The sequence below is a fragment of the Peromyscus maniculatus genome, chromosome 23, assembly GCF_049852395.1.
Source record: "Peromyscus maniculatus bairdii isolate BWxNUB_F1_BW_parent chromosome 23, HU_Pman_BW_mat_3.1, whole genome shotgun sequence".
NCBI lineage: Eukaryota > Metazoa > Chordata > Mammalia > Rodentia > Cricetidae > Peromyscus > Peromyscus maniculatus.
Genome location: NC_134874.1, coordinates 16,423,427 through 16,442,714, shown reverse-complemented (window position 1 = coordinate 16,442,714; position 19,288 = coordinate 16,423,427). Strand labels below are relative to the sequence as shown.

The following is a 19,288-nucleotide window of genomic DNA, read 5'->3' as shown; positions in this document are numbered from 1 at the left end:
AGAAACATCCGACTACAGGAAGTGAATGCTGTGCCTTTTATTTTAAAAAGCACATGACCCACTTACGAGGTTCAAGCTCTGATGCTTACAGACCGGTGATTCCAATACAGAGCAAGGGGGCTGACCATGAGGACAATGCCAGAACTGGCACTGGCCAGATGGTGCTCAGAATGTTCCAGAATGAAATGTTCTTAACCAACAGTGCATTTGGAGAGTAGGAAATAGTACACCCATTTTTGAAACCAGTTGGGTAGTCCCCGCAAAAGTCGGAGACTCGGCTTGTGGCCCAGAAACTCTACTCCAGGGAACATATGGATCAAAAACCAAAAGCAAATGCTCAGGCTGGGAAGAAGCTTAGAGGAGGAGCACTCACCTAGCATGCATGAAGCCCAGAGCAGGCATGCACGTGTACACACACACACACACACACACACGCACACGCACACGCACATGCACACTTGCTTGCTTGCACATACACACGTGCACACACTTGTGACAAACACTGACAGCTGCATTAGCCTCACAGCCAAAAAGCAGAAACAACCTAATGTCCACGAGCTGAGAAATAAAGAGCGTGGGACGCTACCTATTCAGCACTTGAACCGGGCGAATCCTGATACTACAGCACAGGCCTTGGTGTTCAGATACATGAAATGAAGGCTAGCTATGAGAACCACATATTCCGGGACTCCCTTGGCAGGCAGTGTCCAGGACAGGTGTATTCTCGGTCAGAAAGTGCAGCAGAGGCTACCAGGGTGGGGAAGGGAGGGAGGAATCGAGAAACTGCTGATGAACCCGGCCCAGCTCAATGGAGAGGTCCTAGATGGAGGGGCCCTGTGAACTCCGGCAAGCCCGGAATGGGGCACCTTCAGGGTTGGGTGAATCGCATCTCGCTGAAGGTGTGGTTGAGAAGGCAGTGCTCTGGACATCCCTTTATAAAGTGAGCGGCTGGCACCAGGCAGGCTAAGTTCCTGTGTTCCAAGCAGGACTCCTCCCCGCCCTCCCCGCCCCACCCTCCCGCCCCCACCCCACCCTCCCGCGCTCACCTGTGCAGCCATAGTTGTAGATGTTAAACGTCAGCGTGTCCATAATGTTCTTCAGCCGCTTGATGAGGATGGAGTCAGGCAGCGACTTCTTCAGTGACAGCCCGAAGACCTCCAGGAAGGCGATGAGGGAGTACTGGTACATGGAGTTGACCAGGGCCATCTCCGACAGCACGAAGAACAGGATGGCGCCCCGCCGCGCCGCCGGCCGGTAGCCATCCCGCAGCCTGTCGATGTCCAGAGCTGTCTTCTCCGCCAGCTTCAGCTTCTCCGACACCTGCAGAAAGCCCTCGGTTACCATGGAAACAGGGAGGTGATGGGTGACAGCCTGGAAGGCCTGGGGTGGTAGAGGGCGGAGTGTGGGGGCACAAAAGGGACCAGGAAGTGCTCCCTGGAGGTGACGGTCACCAGGGCCTGCAGGGACCTTGAACTTGAACCCGAGGGGACCTCAGGCCATGCCCTTTCAGGCAGAGACTGGAAGAAGAGGAAGTCAACTCAAGGCCCAGCACATAAATGGAGGGATACGGAATCTACATGGCACTTTTGGATCCTGGATCCAGCCTCACCTGAAGCCATGGCTACACCTCTCTGCTTCTGAGCTGATACCATCCCTTTTTTATTTAGAGTAGGCAAGGCTAGGATTCCCATGCCTCTCAAGAAGATTACCCAGCTGCATAGGAATGCCCCCACCCTCCCCTGGCACAGCCCCCTATAGGTGGCCCTTCCTTTTTATTTAATATTTATGTCTGTGAGTATTTTGCCTGGCGCCTGTGGAGGTCATGAGAGGGCATTGGATCCCCTGGAACTAGAGTTACAGAGGGTGGTGAGCTGCCATGTGGGTGCTGGGAACTGAACCGGGGTCCTCTGGAACAGCAGCCAGTGCTCTTAACTGCTCAGTCATCTCTCCAGCCCCAGGTGGCACAAGCCTGGTGCTTCTCCCCTACGTGTTAGACCCAAGGCTGTGACTGAGCCCCCGGGACCCCTGGCGTGGAGCTACAAGGCGACAGGGCCCCTCCCGCCCCCACAGAGCCGGCACCTCCGTGGCTTTGGACTTGGTCTCTTCCAGGGTGTGCACCAGCTCCACATTGTCCAGCATGTTCCCCGTGGACGTGGCCAGCTCCCGCAGGAGCGAGTCCTCCAGGTCCTTCAGCAGGTTCTTGTTCTCGCTCGTCTCCTGGATGAGGTGCTCCCTCTGCTCCTCCAGCTCCCGCCGCTCGTAGGCCACCAGCACACTCAGCAGCTGGTCCTCCAGGCCCTTCAGTGTGACTGAGAGGACAAAGAGGCCTCGCTGCACACCCTAGAGTCCAGGCCAGGGACACCCAGGCACCTAAACTTGCTGCCTTCCAAAGTACCCAGCCTCTGGGGGGGGCAGTTTACCCACACCTTAAGAATGGACCAGCAAAGACAACTTCCAGGGAAAGACCAGGGCCACCAGGTGACAAGGTGCCCAGGAAGCCTCACTCTCAAGGTAGGGGGCCCTGGACATTTGCAGCCAGATCTGTCCCTTCTTACCAGTGTAGTTGATGACCATGGCCTTCCCAAACACCGATGGGGAGTATCTGGGATTGGCCAGCTTGGTGTTGAGGTACAGCCGGAAGTTGGTGTCATAGTCAACCTCCTTGTCCCCCAGGATGATGAACTGGCGGCCTTGGGTGGACTTGATATTCTTCTCTAGGACATTGTCAATCACAGGGTCGATATATTCATCCACATCGTGGAACAGGAAGGGGGTCCCATACTTTATGGACATCTCCAGCTGCTTGAGGAAGTCAGGGTCATTGAAGGAGGCAACCTGCAGGAAAGAGGCGGGAGCTGGGGTGAGCCATGCCTAATGGCTTTCCCACAGCGAGTGGAGGGAGAGCACACACCAGGAAGTTCAGAAGCCAGAGGTAACCAAGAGAGTCAAGAGGGAGGCAAAGCCTAGGACAAAACTGAAAACCACTCATGAGTCCCAGCAAACCCACTCTTGGGTGAATGCCCTGGAGGACCATGAATGCGGGCACAGCCAAGGCTGGTGAGGTGGCCCAGTGGGTAAAGGCACTTGCCATGCAAGCCTGAGTTCAGTCCTTAGCACTCACATGGTAGATGGAGAGACTCAAACCCACAAAGCTGTCCTCCAGCCGGGTGTGGTGGCGCACGCCTTTAATCCCAGCACTCGGGAGGCAGAGGCAGGCGGATCTCTGTGAGTTCGAGGCCAACCTGGGCTACCAAGTGAGCTCCAGGAAAGGTGCAAAGCTACACAGAGAAACCCTGTCTCGAAAAAACCAAAAAAAAAAAAAAATGTGGTACATATACACAATGGAGTACTACTCAGCAGAGAAAAACAGTGAAAGCATGAAATTTGCAGGCAAATGGATAGATCTAGAAAAAATCATCCTGAGTGAGGTAACCCAAACCCAGAAAGACAGTCATGGTATGTACTCACTCATAAGTGGATTCTAGATATAAAATAAAGAACAATCAGACCACAACCCATAGAACCATAGAGGCTATATATATAGCATGGAGGTCCCTAGGACGACTGTGGCTTATAATAAATTTCGGTTTTTACTCAATTATTGAAAAAAATAGCCAAATGAATGGAAACACATGAACTATGAACCAAAGGCTGAGGGGCCCCCAGCTGGATCAGGCCCTCTGAATAGGTGAGACAGTTGATTGGCTTGATCAGTTTGGGAGGCAGCTAGGCAGTGGGACCAAGTCCTGTGCTCATTGCATGAGTTGGCTGTTTGAAACCTGGAGCTTATGCAGGGATGCTTGGCTCAGGCTGGGAGGAAGGGACTGGACCTGCCTGGACTGAGTCTACCAGGTTGATTGCAGTCCTTGGGGGAGGATTTGCCCTGGAGGAGGTGGAAATGGGGGGTGGGCTGGGGGTAAGGGGAGGGGGGGAGGGGGGAGAATAGGGGAACCCATGGCTGATATGTAGAACTGAATGGTATTGTAAAATAGAAAAGAAAAGAAAAAAATAAAAAATAAAAAAATAAAAAAAAAGCTGTCCTCCGACTGTGACATTGCATTAAGCCCCCCTCCACACACTGTGTTACTCTGCCTGTCTAAAACACCTGACTGGTCTAATAAAGAGCTGAATGGCCAATAGCAAGGCAGGAGAAAGGATAGGTGGGGCTGGCAGGCAGAGAGAATAAATAGACGGAGGGAAAAAAAGAAAAGGAACGAGAAAAAGAGGAAAGAGGGATGACAGGGGCCAGCCACCCAGCCACCCAGCCACCCAGCCAGACACAGAATAAAAAGAAAACAAAAGATATACAGATATACGAAAAGATAAAAGCCTGGAGGCAAAAGGCAGATGGGATCATTTAAGCTGACTAGAAACAAGCCAAGCTAAGGCCAGACATTCCTAAGTAAGCATAAGACTCCGTGTATTTGGCAGCTGGGTGGCAGGCCCCCAAAGAGTAAAGAGTAAAAGAAAATTCAACCACAAACACCCACACCTGCTACAACATGGTTGAACCCCTGCAGCGTAAAAGAAACCAGTTACAAAAGACTAAATACTACCGTATGGTCCTGTCCCTAGGAGATATCCAGAACAGGCAAAGCCATGGAGACAGGAAACATTAGCAGCTGCCGGGGGGGCTAGGGAGCAGCCGCCGGGACAAACACTGTTGTTCTTGGTGGGGGTGGGGATGGAGGTAATAAAAATATTCTAAGCTGAGTCTTAACTGTTCCAGGTCTCTGAAAATATGCTAAAAAGCCACAGAAGTTTCTGTTTTGAACTAGTGAGAGACTGCTAAGTGAGTCACATCCCAATGAAGCGGTCACCTCTGCCTCCCTTCCCCGCCAGCTCCTACCGCCACCCAGGCTCCAACCCCCCTGCATCCCCCTCCCCGACACACAGTGAAGCATCTTGGGCCACCAAGCCCTGATCTGGGCTGAAGGCGATAGAGACAGAAGACGTGGTCTTCGTCATAAAGATGTTCTCAGCCTGAACCCCTGAGCAGGGGGGTGGGGGAGGAAGGGGAAAGGGGTCCTTCGGGCCTCGGGTGGAGTTCAGGGTGGAGCATGGGGCAGGCCTCTTGGGCAAAGGGGCCGCACCCTCAGGTTGTTCTTTTCCTCCTTTCTCTTGATCCAGTTGAGGGCCTGCTGCTGGGGGTCGATGCAGAGCGGGAAGCGGCTGGCCCGGGTGGTGAGGATGCCATTCTGAACCGAGAGCTCATCGGGGGGAAGGCCCTGGGAACCCCACCTGCAAGGGACGACCACAGGGAGATGGACGTTCCCCCACCAAGTGGTAAGCCCAAGGCCGGAGGTCACGGGGTCAGCATTCTAGAATAACCCGTGACCTTGCTCAGGGTTGGCCGCGCCTCCTAGGCCTGCAGCCCCACCCCCGAGCCCCAGGTGACCCCCATGCAGGCCCCTCTGGGATCCGGGGAGTACCTGCTGATCTCCACATCATCTGTGAGGAGGTTCTCCAGTCGGAAAGGGTGGCTCAGGGGGATTTCTCGATCCAGGATGTCGTTCCGCCACACCTGGTTGACCATCTCGTCGCGGAACTCCCAGGTGAAGGCGCCCTCGTAGCTCAAGAAAGCTGCACAGAGCAGGCAGTCGCCCAGAAGCTTCACCCGCCGGTGCATCAGCTCATCCAGGTCATTGAGCCACCTGCATGGGACCGGGAAGCCATCACGCTGAGCAGCTCCCATCTGGCCATGACCGATGGGAACCTGTCACGGACTCCTTTTGTCCTTGGGACGAAAGTTTGTGTAGAGTATGGTTCTGCTCATGAGGCAGGTGATGCCTCTCACCTGACATTCTCTGATCCCAGACCAGAGATGAGCTTGTCGGCTGCAATCAGCCGCCTCTCCATGATCTCTGCCTCCTCCTGCAGCTTCTGCTTCTCCAGGATGGCGGCCTCGTACTTGGCCCCCAGAGCCTCCAGCTCCCTCTGGATGGCCGACAGCTCATTCTGGATCCGTTCTAGCTCCCGTTTGGTGAGGTAGAAATTCCGCTCCAGCCTGGCCACCTGGGTGAAGACAGGGAGCAGAAGGATGGCAGAGGGCCGGCCATCTCCACTTACATCCGTGGTTCTCAACCTTCCTAACGCTGCTGCGACCCTTTAATACAGTTCCTCAGGTGGCGGTGACCCCCCACCCCCAACCATAAAATTGTTTTCATTGCTAATTCATAACTAATTTTGTTACTGTTATGACTTGTCACGTAAATACCCGTGTTTTCTGATGGTCGTAGGTGACCCCTGTGAAAGGGTCGTTTGATTCTCAACGGGGCCGCGACCCACAGATTGAGAACCGGACTGCGGACCTACATGAAGCTGGTGGGAAGACAGCAAAGGGTCTCATTCCCAAGGGTGTTCCTACTACGCCTCCATACAGTGTGAGGCCACCGTCTGCTACATCAAGACACATGGTGCTGTGTGTGTGTGTGTGTGTGTGTGTGTGTGTGTGTGTGTGTGTGTGTGTAAAACAGTATGTGCCAAATACTCTCCGAATCACAGGATGTCCCTGGCAGGAGGGAGAAGCCGTCCTTGCAGCCCCCAGGGCAGAGGCTAAAGAGCCACCTCAGCTCGGGGCGGGCTGTGGCCATCTCTACACTGTGCACAGTTCTCAACCCTGTCCGTCTGCCCGCCGTGTGAGTGAGAGCAGCGGCCGGGCTCCTAAGTCTTTCTGTGGTTTCAGGTTAGAACCTAGCAGAATTTTCCAGAAGCATTATGGACACTTGACCTCTGACCCCAGGGCGGACTCAGGGCGGTGAGGCCTCGGCTCACCTTCTCTCTCTTGGGCTTGATCTCACGGAAGACGTCACAGTACCCCATGACGGCCTCCACAAACTTCAGCATCCCCAGCCCCGCCTTGCTCACGGCCTCCATCTCCTCAATTGTGGTGTTCAGAGTTTTCAGGAGGCCTAGAGGGCAAACACAGTGACTGTCAAGCTCCCTCTCAGGGCAGATAAAACTGGAAACACGTTGCCCACGGACAGAGGAAGTGTCCCACGTGCCCACTCCTCACGGTCCTGCAGCGTGGAGTTTCTCAAGTGTGGAGTTGAAGGTGGACTTGAAGGGTAAAAGCCTGGAGCTCCATGTGACCTCACATGACACCAGACACCCTCCAAGCTCTGGCACCCAGGAGCACTTAGAGGGCTCAGGCAAGCAGCTGACTGGGATTCAGAAGCTGTGGGTGGGTCCCTACCACCGCACCCCAGCAATGGAAACCTGCCCAGGGGTGCCCAGGTGCAGGGGAACTTGGGATTTCACAGTCCATTAGTGTCTGTGTTTAACTTAAGGGACTGTGAAAGGGTATTTGGTAGTGAGAGTCTTTCTGCTTTCTTACAGTTTAATCAATCTCTCTCTCATGTGTCGCATACATGCACAGGCTGTGTGTGTGTGTCACTTACACACACATGCCATAGCACACATGTCAAGTGAGGTCAGATGTCAGCTTTGTGGGACAACTCAGTTCTCTACTTTCTGGGGATCGAATTCAGGTTCCCAAGGCAAACTATGAATAACCTTTACCTGCTGAGCCACCCCCAAGTGCCTCAAGGGTAAGGCTGTGCACAGCTGTGACAATGTGGTCCATGAGGACCCCACCCCTCCTGGCCGAGCCCTGGGCAGTGCCCAGAGTCAGCTGGCAGGGAGCTTGGACATTCTCTGGCCAAAGACACATCCCGCTGACCGCAGGTGGTACCACCCTTCCCCTGCCCGGTCCCCGGCTGCGTGCAGAGGCATGGCATTGGCAAGAGGTGCCAAGGGACAATGCTAAGCCACACAGAAGGCAAAGGCAGAGCCGGGTTTCCCTGCCAGGGAGAGCCAGACCCTGTGTGGAGCCAACTGCACGTGGGCCAGCAGCCGCCCCTGCCCACCGCTCCTCCCACCGCCCCCCCATCGCCGACGGGAGCCGGAAAGCCAGTGTGCCGCTCCATCCACAGGGCTGCGGTGACGCCCCAGCCCCACCCCTTGCCTGGACCCTCTCAGCCCTGCTCACCCTTGATATTCTTCACTTGACCCTGGGTGATAGAGTCGAAGTCGAGCTCCATCAAGGACCTCAGGAAGTTGGGGTCGGACATCATGCCCTTGGCGGTTTTCCAGTTCAGCTCCTTGTAGCCCTTCATGATAAGGATGCACTCGCAGACTGTCTGCACTTGCTTTGGAGGCTTGGCGAATGACCTGGAGGACAGGAGGGCCCATGGGCAGTGTAAGAAAGGCCGGGACCTAGCCAGAATTCCTGGGGAAAGATGGGGTGGGCAGAAGGGATCCCTAGAGGGGACTGTCTGGGAAGAGAGTAGGCAAGGTCCCTAGAGACAGGAAGGTGGCCCAGGAAGGGACTCATTCGCTAGCCCCACACCAAGCTCCTGGAAGACGGCAGGGAACAGAGAAACATGATGGTAGCCATTAAAATCCCAAGACCTCGGTGCCCAGGTCATCATCACAGCCAGACAGTTGGAGCTGCCTGCCCTGGGCAAACTCTATCTATTGAGAGCCGCTGGTAGTGAAAGTCCATGGGAGTATACAGCAGTGACAACCAGTGTTCAGAAGGTCAGCCTATCAGAACTAAGGGTTCTGTTGGAGGAAACCATCACACAAGGTGTTATGGAATTACTGCCTTTTGAATGAACTGGCTGTCTCTTGAAAACTTCTTGTGTAATAACAGCTATGATTCTCCCCATTTACCGTGCATCTCCATGTTATGTGTACATGTAATCTCACGATTGCATCTCAATCTTGGGCACAGCTTTCCCTATACATTTGGGGTAACTGGACAACTGTCCCAGCTGTGTTTATTTTTCATTAACATATATCTGGCCAGGGCCATTCTCCAGGCAAAAGTATTTCAGCAAAGATACCTTTTTCCAAGGACAAAACCGCACATAGATAAACATTAGCTCATCTCACCCACAGATAGAGAAAAGAACCACTAACAATTAAATCCTCAGCCCCTTACCTTCACCCCGGGTTATTTACACAAGACCCTAACTTAAGAGACTTACTGCTCCCATTCCTGTGACGATGTTTAGCCATTTGCTAGTTACTGAGTTAAGGCAGTTACTTCCCACTGACCCGAGGAGACTGCCTCCAGGCCAGGCAGGCAACAGGTGCCAAGCTTCTTTCTTGTGCAAATTAAGTTTTTATTCCTCCTCAGCCAGGTGCTATTCCTAGATTTTTCTCCTCAGCAATTACTCTGAGTGAAAGTGCTTTTACTAACCAAATGCTACAAGCTCTGACAGAGTTGCTTAGCCACCTGGCACATGTCCCCCTCCCTATCAGAAAGCAGCTGCAGCTGGGATGAGCAGGAAAGGAGGCACCAAAGACAGTTGACTTTCTTGTGACTTACTGACCCCTAACATTTTGTCTAGCCATTTCTAGATTATTGTTTGAGCACATAAAGTCCCTAATTGGTCTTAGGCTTTAGTTGCCCCTACCAGAGAACTCCCCTTCAGTCACTCCCCTTTTGGGTTGTAATTGGAAGCTGACAATGAATTGCTTTATGAGTGGGTCCTTATCACCTCTCTCTGCGACCCTGAAAACTTCAAGCCTGGCATTGCTTTACCAAAGAATTACTGTGTGAGTATATAGGCTGCTTCTCAGAGAGCACTGGGAGAATAGGATGGATGGAGAAGAACAAAGATGAGGACGGAGATGGAAAGAACTAGGTAGAATGAGGAGAGAACAGCAGAAGGAACTGAGAGCAGGAGGGACCGAGAGAAGCTAAGTAAGAGAGCAGAAAAGAAACTGTGTAGATGGAATCACCATAGAAGAATAAAGCGAATGGACTAAAGAACTCAGTGTGCATAGATTCATTGAACATCCCTCGCATTAGAATCCTCAGCTGGTTGGTAGACTCTTCCGCGGACCCTGGGACCCTGGGAGCAAACAATATAGGCTGGACCTAATATTGTTTGCATTACCTATCCCAGGTCCTGCAGCCAGTGTAGGCCCCACAGGCAGGAGCAGGGAGAACAGAGTTGGGAGTGAGGCCAATGCTAGCCCAGCCTTGAGGGTCAGTGGGCTCAGAACTGGCCCCGGCTGACCAGGGAAAGCCTTGGCTTTACAGGGCATTTGGACACTAATGGTAGTAGGTGACAAGACATGTCTGTCAAGAAGGCCAGGGAAGAGAAAGCCCATGTGTCTACACATACAGGCAGGAGCAGACATGGCCTGGTGGGTCCTAAGCTGTGGGCAAGTTAGGGACCAGCCAGGGGTCAAAGTTTTTCTCTCTATAAAGCAGGTGTATAGAGCCAGAAGCTCCCAGCTCCAGCTCCCATGAGTCCATTCAAGTGATGCATTCCACCTCCAGTCATGATTCAGGATCTAATTTACCCAGAATCCTCTGTTTTTCTCAGAATGCCGTACAGATGGAACATTGGAAACACCCAGCTCATAAGAAATAAGATTTGAGCCGGATAGTGGGTGGCGCATGCCTTTAATCCCAGGACTTGGGAGGCAGAGGCAGGTGGATCTCTGAGTTCAAGGCCAGCCTGGTCTACAGAGCGAGTTCTAGGACAGCCAGAGCTACACAGAGAAACCCTGTCTCAGAAAACCAAAAAAAAAAAAAAAAAAGATTTGATAGTTGGTTTTCAAAAGTGCCTCCAACCAGCTCAGGTCAAAACAGAACAGAAAGTACTGAGCCCTGCCTCATGGGTCACTGCAGCCGTTCCCACCCACACCCAGACTCTAAGCTACCCGCTCGCTCGCCCAGGCTAGAATAGAGAATTAACAGCTAAACTTGCCCGGTGACCTACAGATGTCCCAAGGTCGGGCACCTGAAAAGCTTTAAAACAAAACATAGGGACGAACCCATGCCCGGGTTCACTGAGTAAAAGGCAAATGTGGGCAATCCTAGATGACATGTAAGACTGACCCTCCTCCAGGTTACTCAGCCAGTGAGGATAGGGAGGGCGGGGCTGTGAAGACTTCTCTGCGCTCCCGCAGTATGGCTGCCATACTGCTTTCACTACGTGGAGTCTGGTGCTCTTATTGTGAAGTGGTGATCTTTGTCACAGAGGTTACAAGGTAGAGAAATGGACATGTGGGGTTTCACACAGTGACCTCGCCTGCAGGGACCATGGAAACTGAAGAAAACATCTGCAGAGACGGACCCTGATAGTGACCTCTTAGCCAGTTTTGGTGACCTGGTGTTCTCCCCTCCGCTGCCACCAGGTGTAGGTCCTCTTCCCTGATTAGCTCTATTTTTTTCCTTGTTGGCATTCTATAAATCTGGGCTGAGGAGCACAGGGTGCATTAGAATTCAGCAGAGGAGGAGGCACTTGCCCTCAGGACTTGCCAGGAACCGCTGGCGCCTCAGGCTTGTAGCTTGAGCCAGCCTCCGCAACTCCACCGGCAACTGAAGCCTGAGGGGACTTGTCCCCGCCTCAGCCTTGGCGGCCCTGTGCTTCTGCTGCAGAGAGGAATTTGCTCCCGTGGCAGGTTCCAGCCTCCAGATGCCAGACACGAAGCTCCCCAAGTCTGTGGGGTGGCAACCAGAGCCGCAGGCCTGCTCTGCCTCTCCCAGCCTCCAGAACCTGAGCCGTGACCTTTCCCACAGCCGCAACCTACCCGAGAGGTGGCCTGGGCCCCGCATCTCAGCCAGCATCCCGTTGCCACCGTAGGTTCAAACTCAACTCATTTAAATCCCAAATGGCAGTCTATTTGTTAACTCTGACTTACGATAAAGTATCGTCCACTGGTCCCCCTTCACTATCAGCCCACTCCATTCCTGGAGGAGGATGGGACAAGAACCCGGTTGTCCAGGAGACAGTCTCCAGGGACCACCTCAGCATCACAAGTTAGTTGCAAATGGGGGCTGCTGTTTCCTCTCAAGGGAGAAGCGAACACATGTACCTTTTTGTTACCCAGCACCTTCTGATTTACACTTAAGGGTTCCCACAGAGGGGATTGAATAATTCCTTAAAATGTCTTTCTAGCCGGGCGTTGGTGGCGCACGCCTTTAATCCCAGCACTCGGGAGGCAGAGCCAGGTGGATCTCTGTGAGTTCGAGGCCAGCCTGGGCTACCAAGTGAGCTCCAGGAAAGGCGCAAAGCTACACAGAGAAACCCTGTCTCGAAAAACCAAAAAAAAAAAAATAAATAAATAAATAAATAAATAAATAAAAAATAAAAAAAAAATAAAAAAAAAATAAAATGTCTTTCTAGAATAAAGACTATGAGACTGTCCGGCTATGACTGATCATCATGTTTCACACTGAAATGACCCATCAAAGCCAGACTGTTACGGGGTTAGGATCCAGATGCACACTGGACTCAGAGGAAAATACCGTAGACACTGACAAAAGATTTAAATATAAAAAAGAAAAAAAATATTTAAAAGTACAAGCTGCCGCCTTGGGGATGTTAATTTAGGTCTCACAGTGGCATTTTACCCATGTTATGGTCTAAACGGTCCTAAACAATGCCACATACACCAAAGCATTAGTGAGAAAACCAAACACACATACAAATCTCACCCACAAAGTCAAACGCCCAGTGACAAATTCAGAAGATACCTACAATTCCCTTTATGGACATAAAGAAAAGCTCCATTTTATATAAAGTCTTTGGATGGCTGGGGGTGATAGAGTACTTGCTTAGAATGTTTGGGTGAGACCTTGGGGTTTATTCCCTAGCAGAACACACACACACACACACACACACACACACACACACACACACACACACACACACACACAGGTCGGGGGGAGTTATGGAAAAACAAAAGGCAATACAGAAAGAAGGAAAGCCACGTTCTTGTCTTTTTTTTTAAAGCACGTATGCCAAGGGCCACCTCTAACGAGAGAAACATAAATTAAGTGGAAGCCACACACAGACCCCTTCTCCGCTAGAAGAGAGGCAAAAAATGCAGACACCTGGGGCATCCTCTCTAGTGTAACTATGAAGAAACAGGTACAGATGTGGACTTGGGGCGGGGGGGGGGGGGCGGGGGAAGGACGGATGACCGTCCACTGTGCACCCTGGGACCCGGACATTCCACCTCTGGCCATGTATCCTGCAGGGGGAGGTGCCAGAGTGCACAGTGAAGTGTGGCTGGGTTTGTTTGCTGTGTCCTTTGTAAGGTCAAAAGAGGAGACGCAAGAAAGGATACAGCAGGGGCGCCCACTGAATAAAGCACCGCACCCACATTGTGGGATGCCTCCGGCCAGTTTAAAACACTAAGGAAGTCCGTCCTGTATTAGAGCGCAAACGCAAAATGACACTTTAAAATTGGGTGGGTGAAATGGCTCAGCCAGTAAAGGCCCTCGCCACCGAGGCTGATGACCCGAGTTCAGTCCCCAGGGTCCACAGATAAAGGAGAGAAACCACTTTGGAAAACTGTCCTCTGACGTCCACATGGGTGTCACAGCAGGCACACATACTTGTACATGAAATAAATGAATTTTCTATTATAAAAACATGCAGAACACAATGCCAAGCAGAAAGGATGCAGACAGATGCCACAGGATGTACCAGCAGCCCTCACTCTCCAAACCCAGATTCTACAGTCAGAACCTTGTAAAGCTGGTTGCCTTGATCCTATATTAAAACTCTCTGGCTTGGGGCTAGATGGCTCAGTGGTTCAGAACACCGTCCACTTTTTCATAGGACCTGGGGTTCGGTTCCCGGCACCCACATGGTGACTCACAACTGTCCTCCTGGTGGAGCCTGAACTCCCTGGGTGGGATTGCCTGGCCTCTGGGGTGGGGTGGGGGGCTCTCTTTACTATGTATGAATAGGGGGTGAGCACATGGCAGCCCCTGAGTGACCTTTAGGAGTGCAGGTGTGAGCAAAGGTGGTAGCTGGTACCTGATCTCAGTCACATCCGACTTGTCCAGCTTCTGCAGCTCCAGCTTGGCAGCCTCCAGGATGGGCATGACCTCAGCCAGCGCTGTCTCGGCCTCGGTCTTCTCTACCGCGATAATCTTGTTCTGTTCTTCTATCTCCATGGCCTTCTCCTCCGCCAGCTTCTTCTTCTCCTCCGCTGCAGGGGGAGGGGCCAGTGAGAAGATGCCAGGATGCCGCGGGGGGGGGGAACCTGAGCCGCGTGGGAAACCTCAAAGCCAGCCACGGTCATTGGGGGGAGTGGCCAGGGGGCTCTGGTCAATGCGATGGCCACGGGTGCTCACACAGAGAGGACTCTGGCTGGCATTTCCTGCTGTGTGCTACCCTCTGGGTTCCGTGTCAGCCCCACCTGCCTAGACACTGCTGGCCAAGGACCCTGGTTTTTTTTTTGTGACTTTGGATGATTGAGATGAATCTGTTTTTCCCCCAACTCACTGTCCTCTCTCTCTGTGTCTTTAAAAAAAAAAATCTTTCTATAACCTTCGATTTATTTGTGCTCACGCGCCACAGAGTCCGTTCTCTCCTTCTGTGGATCCCAGGAGCAAGCTCAGGTCGTCGGGATCGGAAGCAAACACCCTTCCTGCTCAGCCACCTCACTGGCCCTGGCTTTTCTCTCGCCCTCCATCTCTCACCCCAACCTCCGTGTCTCAACCCTTCCCGCCCACATATTGAGAGCCGCTGGTAGCAAAAGACCATGGGAGTATACAGCAGGTGACAACCAGTGTTCAGAAGGTCAACCTATCAGAACCAAGGGTTCTGTTAGAGGAAACCATCATGCAAGGCGTTATGGAATTACTGCCTTTTGAATGAACTGGCTGTCTCTTGTTGTCAACCTCTTGTGCAATGGCAGCTATGATATCTCCCCATTTACCATGCATTTCCATGTTAGTGTGTACATGTAATCTCACAATTGCATCTCAATCTTATGGGCACACATGGTTGTGGATGGTCAAGAAGATGGTTTCTTGTTTAACTGTACCATTTTTATGACTAGAAACATATTAAAATAGGCTTCATAACAAGAGCTATTGTTCCATGTGGGCTGTAGACACCTAGAGGTCTTGTTCTCCATCCTTAGCCATTGACAAGGCAAAATTGGCCGGAGAAGTGTCTTCATAGAACTTCAATTCACAGAGCGGAATTGCAGGTGCCTGGCCTTGTTGGATCAAAACCCTTCAGAAGAATTATAGCGAACCAGAAGTGATAGTGCAGATGTCTGGCCTTGGTATATCTCAGTCCTTCAAGAGATCAACAGCACCTATGTTGCCTTAAGCTTCCTCCCCCAGCCCCTCCCCACTCTGCTTCAAATAACCATTAACACTCTGTATTTATTACTACACTAGTTTTTAATGCAAGATTTTAGGCTCAGTAGACTATGTAAAGGTCCTGAGATTCAGGTGATGAACAGAAAAGGCTGTTAACTGACTAACCATGTCTGGATATTATTAATCACATAAAATAGTACACGTATTCTTTACCTGTTCCTTAAATCTCTCATTGGTCTAATTTCTTCCCTGGTAACCCTTGTGGCTATCCCTTTAAGAGATGGGCCAGAACTTTACAACCTACAGCTGTTGTCAATCACCAATTAAGCTGACCAAGTCTTTGCCAAGTGTGACTCTTATCAGAATACTTGTCCCCGAGAGTTGACTTTGTAGTTTTTGCTAACAAGTTGTTAATGAATGGACATATACATGCTTGGGGGGGGGTGGAGAAAGAGAGGAAGAACTAAGATAGAATAATGAGAGAACAGCAGAAGAAGAGACAGAGAGGAGCTAAGTATGAGAACGGAAAAGAAGCTGTGTAGATAGAGTTGACTTAGAAGAATAAAGTGAATGGACTAACGAACTCAGCGTGACTCGGTTCATTTGCTGTCCCTCAGATTAATTTCTTCGCCGCTTGGTACTGTCTCTTCCGGACCCTGGGAGAATTCCTTCCAGGCAGGTACCTGGAAATCCGTTATCCGCACACATTTTTTTTTTCTTTTAAATGCTCACTCAGGTTCAGCCTCAGAGATGCCCCATCTAGGAAGTACAGCCCCTCTGTCTTCCTTCCTTCCCACCCCACCCCCCTCCTCCCTGCCTGCCGACACTGCTCACAGCTTGACTTCACTTTGTTACTGGCCCACATTCTGTCTGGTTGCCCCCTATGAGTAGGCAAAAAAAAAAAAAAAACCCACTAAAAATAACAGAATATTTAGAAATTAAACAAACAGATATGGAGACACTCAGGGTGGGTGTCCTTTGATGATGGCGGGTCTGTGTCTTAAGGCTTGCTAATGGTTGCCCACAGCACAATGGTCTCTCAGCAAAGCCTTGGAGGAGCCTCGACCCCTCAGGGGTAGACTGGTCCCCAGGGCAGGTGGCCCACACCAGGCACTCACCTATGGCTGTGTTGGTGGCGATTTCTGACAGCAGGGTCTCACAGGCAGCTGACTTCTCGGCCAGGACGATCTTCTGCTCTGCCAGCTTCTGGTTGAGCTCATCTAGCTGGATGGTGGCCTCCTTCAGCTTGTCCAGCCCACCCTCTAGACGCTTGCACTGCGCTGGGGGCACATAGTGCATGGTCAGTGGTCCAGGCTCCAGGGTAGGACCTTGCATTAGCCTTCTTGGGACCTGTGGGGGACCTGCCCCCACTTTTGCCCCCCAGGGTACTTGAGCATGGATAGAAATATAGAAGAGAGAGAGACAGAAACATAGGATAGCCTCGAGAGAGCCTGGGTCGAAACCCACCAGCCCCTTCTGTCTCTACTAAAGGGCTTTTAAAGGAATGCCAAGGGGTGGAGCAAAGGACCTCCCCCCAGCACAGCCAAGTGCAGACCATCCCAGACACCTGGTGACCATGCACGTGATCTATCCATCCCCTTATGCAGCCCTGCTGTGTAAAGCAAGCTCAGATCTCACTAGGAAACCTCTGTGTACCCCAACAGGGACCCATCCAAGATGAGGAAAAAAGCTCACTTCTACAAGATGCTATACCCATTCTAGCCCCCAGACTGCATGTGTGCCATTTGCTAGCATGGAGGGACTCCTAAAAACAGTGTGTCTATTTTTGTTTTGTTTTTGAGACAGGGTCTCTCTGTGTAGCTCTGGCTGTACTGGAACTCACTCTGTAAACCACCAGGCTGACTTCAAACTCAGAGATCCGCCTGCTTCTGCTTCCCGAGTGCTGGGATTAAAGGCGTGTGCCACAACTGCCTGGCTAACGGTGCATCTCTTAACCAGCTACCAAAGACAGCCCTTCCTGAAAAGCCCTTTCTGACAGAATACACTGGGGACCAGGGGACATCCAGGGCAAAGAAACCAGCCCTGCAAACCCAGGACCACACAGAACTAAGAACGGGCCGTGTCTTACCCGCAGGGACGAACCATCCCCCAGATGCAAAACTCAAATCTGCTCTATTCTGCCCTAATCATAAGGGTGCCAAGCCTTGCAGAGAGGAGCCTTGCTCCCGAACCCTGCCCACACAGCGATGGCCCGGCCTACCCTTGTGCCACCCCTACCTCCCCCCCCCCCCCCCCCCGCCCCGCTCCACCCCTGCTCACCTATGTTGTTCTGGGTTTTCTCGTCCAGCAGTTTCGAGTACGTATTGATGAAGTCGAGGTAGTTCTTGGGCGTCACATAGTTGCTGCGCCTTAGCTTCTGCTGGAACTGCTTGCTGAACTCGCCCACCGACTGGTGGACCATCACCACGTGCTCCACCAGGTCCTCGATATTCTCCATGGGAATCATGGGGTTATCCCCTAGGCAGGAAGGAAGGGAGAGAGTGGGGGTGAGCAACAGGGAAAAGGGAACTGGGGGCAGCTCAGTGGTGAGCACCTCCCTAGCCTATGGGGCTTTGGGGACAGGAACCAGCACTGCAGAAAACAAACAAAAAAAACACCACCAGGTCCCCCCCAAAATGAAACATTGACCCAAAGATCCAAGAACTCCATTCCTATGTATGTGCCCCAAAGAACCAGATACCCAGCCCTCAACAGGCCCGTGAATACCAATGTTCACAGTAGCAGGGGAGTAAGGAGAAAGGACCAGGGCCCATCTGAGGTGGATGGTAACAATGCGGCACGCACGCACAGTGGAGTACTATTCAGCCACGAATAGGACCGAAGGGCTGATATGGGCTACACCATTCGTGACCCTCCAAAAACACTATACAAAAAGAAAGAAACTGGACACAAAGAAGCAATGTGCATGGGTCCCCTTACATGAGACACATAGACAGGGAAGATTCACAGAGTCGGGAAGCAGGTTAGAGGAGGCCTCCAGGGTGTGGGAGCCCACAGAGGTTTCCTAGTGAGATCTGAGCTTGCATTACCAGCAGGGCTGCATAAGAGGATGACTGGACCACGGGCCTGGGTACCAGGTGTTTGGAAGGGTCTGCACTTGGCTGTGTCTAACAAGGGGGAGGTCTTTTGCCTGGCCCCTTGGCATTGTTCTAAATAGCCCTTTTGAAGAAAGTTCTGGGCCAGTGGATAAGGATCCAGGCCCTCCTGTGGCTATCCTCTGTTTCTGTTTCTCTCTCTCTCCTTCTATCTAAATCTCCTATGCCTCTCTCCTCAAGAGTAGCCAGATAAAGGCGGGAGCTGGTCCCCCACACCAGGGGAGGGAAGATGGGTACAGAACTTCAGTTTAGGATGATGGAAGGTTCTGGAAACAGATAGCATAGTGGTTATATGACACTGTGAATGTAACTGATCTTTCAAGTACACTCAAGATGGACAGAACAGGACATATTTTCCCTAAATAAAAGGTGATTTCATCAAAAATTTAATTAAAAAGAAGAAATGAGCAGCTATTACTTGTGGCAAGTCACAGGACCTGTGATCTGCCCACGGTGATTTCTCTAACGCAGAGGCCAACCCTCCTGCCCTGGGAGACCGACCCCCTGCCTTTCCCCAGGGCTCAGGCACCATTGGGAGAAGCTGGGGCTTCAGGAGTAGGGCCCACAACCAACCCCTGACTATCATGAAGCCTACCCACGGCGGCTGGGTGGGTGCACTCAGCCATTCTGTAATGGAATGATGGGTGCTCTCTCCCGGAGCCAAGATCTTGTCACTTGGATCACCTGATGGCCTGGGATGCAACAGCCTCAAGCGGGGTATGAGAGAAGGAAGACTGGACCCAAACCATTGGTATGTCCAGGTTCTGCAGATCTGTCTTTAATTCAGACTACACGCAACATGCCTGAAAAACTCAGCCCACAGGCATCTAGCTTTGCAACATGGTCACCTCAACTTCAGGAAATATGTTCTAAGAGGAGAGAACTGTAAATGGATTTTGGGCAGCTCTGTGCACAGAACCAAGACACTGCATGCTGGAAAAGGTGTGGGAATGACCTGCACGCCACGGAAGCTAGCATGCATGGCCACAGCGAGGCTGGCAGCCACAGCCCCACAGGGCATGTGGCCCACTGTGGGAGGTTACCTTTTCCAGTTCCTATGAGGAGGAGAGAG

At 51.9% G+C, this 19,288-nt stretch overlaps 1 protein-coding gene across 4 annotated transcripts in view; it reads right to left on the bottom strand.

The window, feature by feature from the left end:
- The window catches only part of Dnah10 (dynein axonemal heavy chain 10), a 129,232-nt gene that overhangs the window by 15,363 nt on the left and 94,581 nt on the right, over positions 1-19,288 (bottom strand). For all 4 annotated transcript variants that reach the window (XR_013047554.1, XM_076560204.1, XM_076560206.1 and 1 more), the window contains exons 55-65: positions 17,381-17,578; positions 16,219-16,380; positions 13,800-13,974; positions 7,991-8,172; positions 6,775-6,911; positions 5,798-6,015; positions 5,433-5,654; positions 5,094-5,241; positions 2,556-2,835; positions 2,080-2,309; positions 1,047-1,320 (exon numbers count right to left, since the gene is read on the bottom strand). Coding sequence is in view for 3 of the 4 variants with exons in the window: in XM_076560204.1 (XP_076416319.1) it covers positions 1,047-1,320; positions 2,080-2,309; positions 2,556-2,835; positions 5,094-5,241; positions 5,433-5,654; positions 5,798-6,015; positions 6,775-6,911; positions 7,991-8,172; positions 13,800-13,974; positions 16,219-16,380; positions 17,381-17,578 (2,226 nt within the window). In the remaining variant the exon portion in view is untranslated. The remainder of the gene's footprint in view (positions 1-1,046; positions 1,321-2,079; positions 2,310-2,555; positions 2,836-5,093; positions 5,242-5,432; positions 5,655-5,797; positions 6,016-6,774; positions 6,912-7,990; positions 8,173-13,799; positions 13,975-16,218; positions 16,381-17,380; positions 17,579-19,288) is intronic.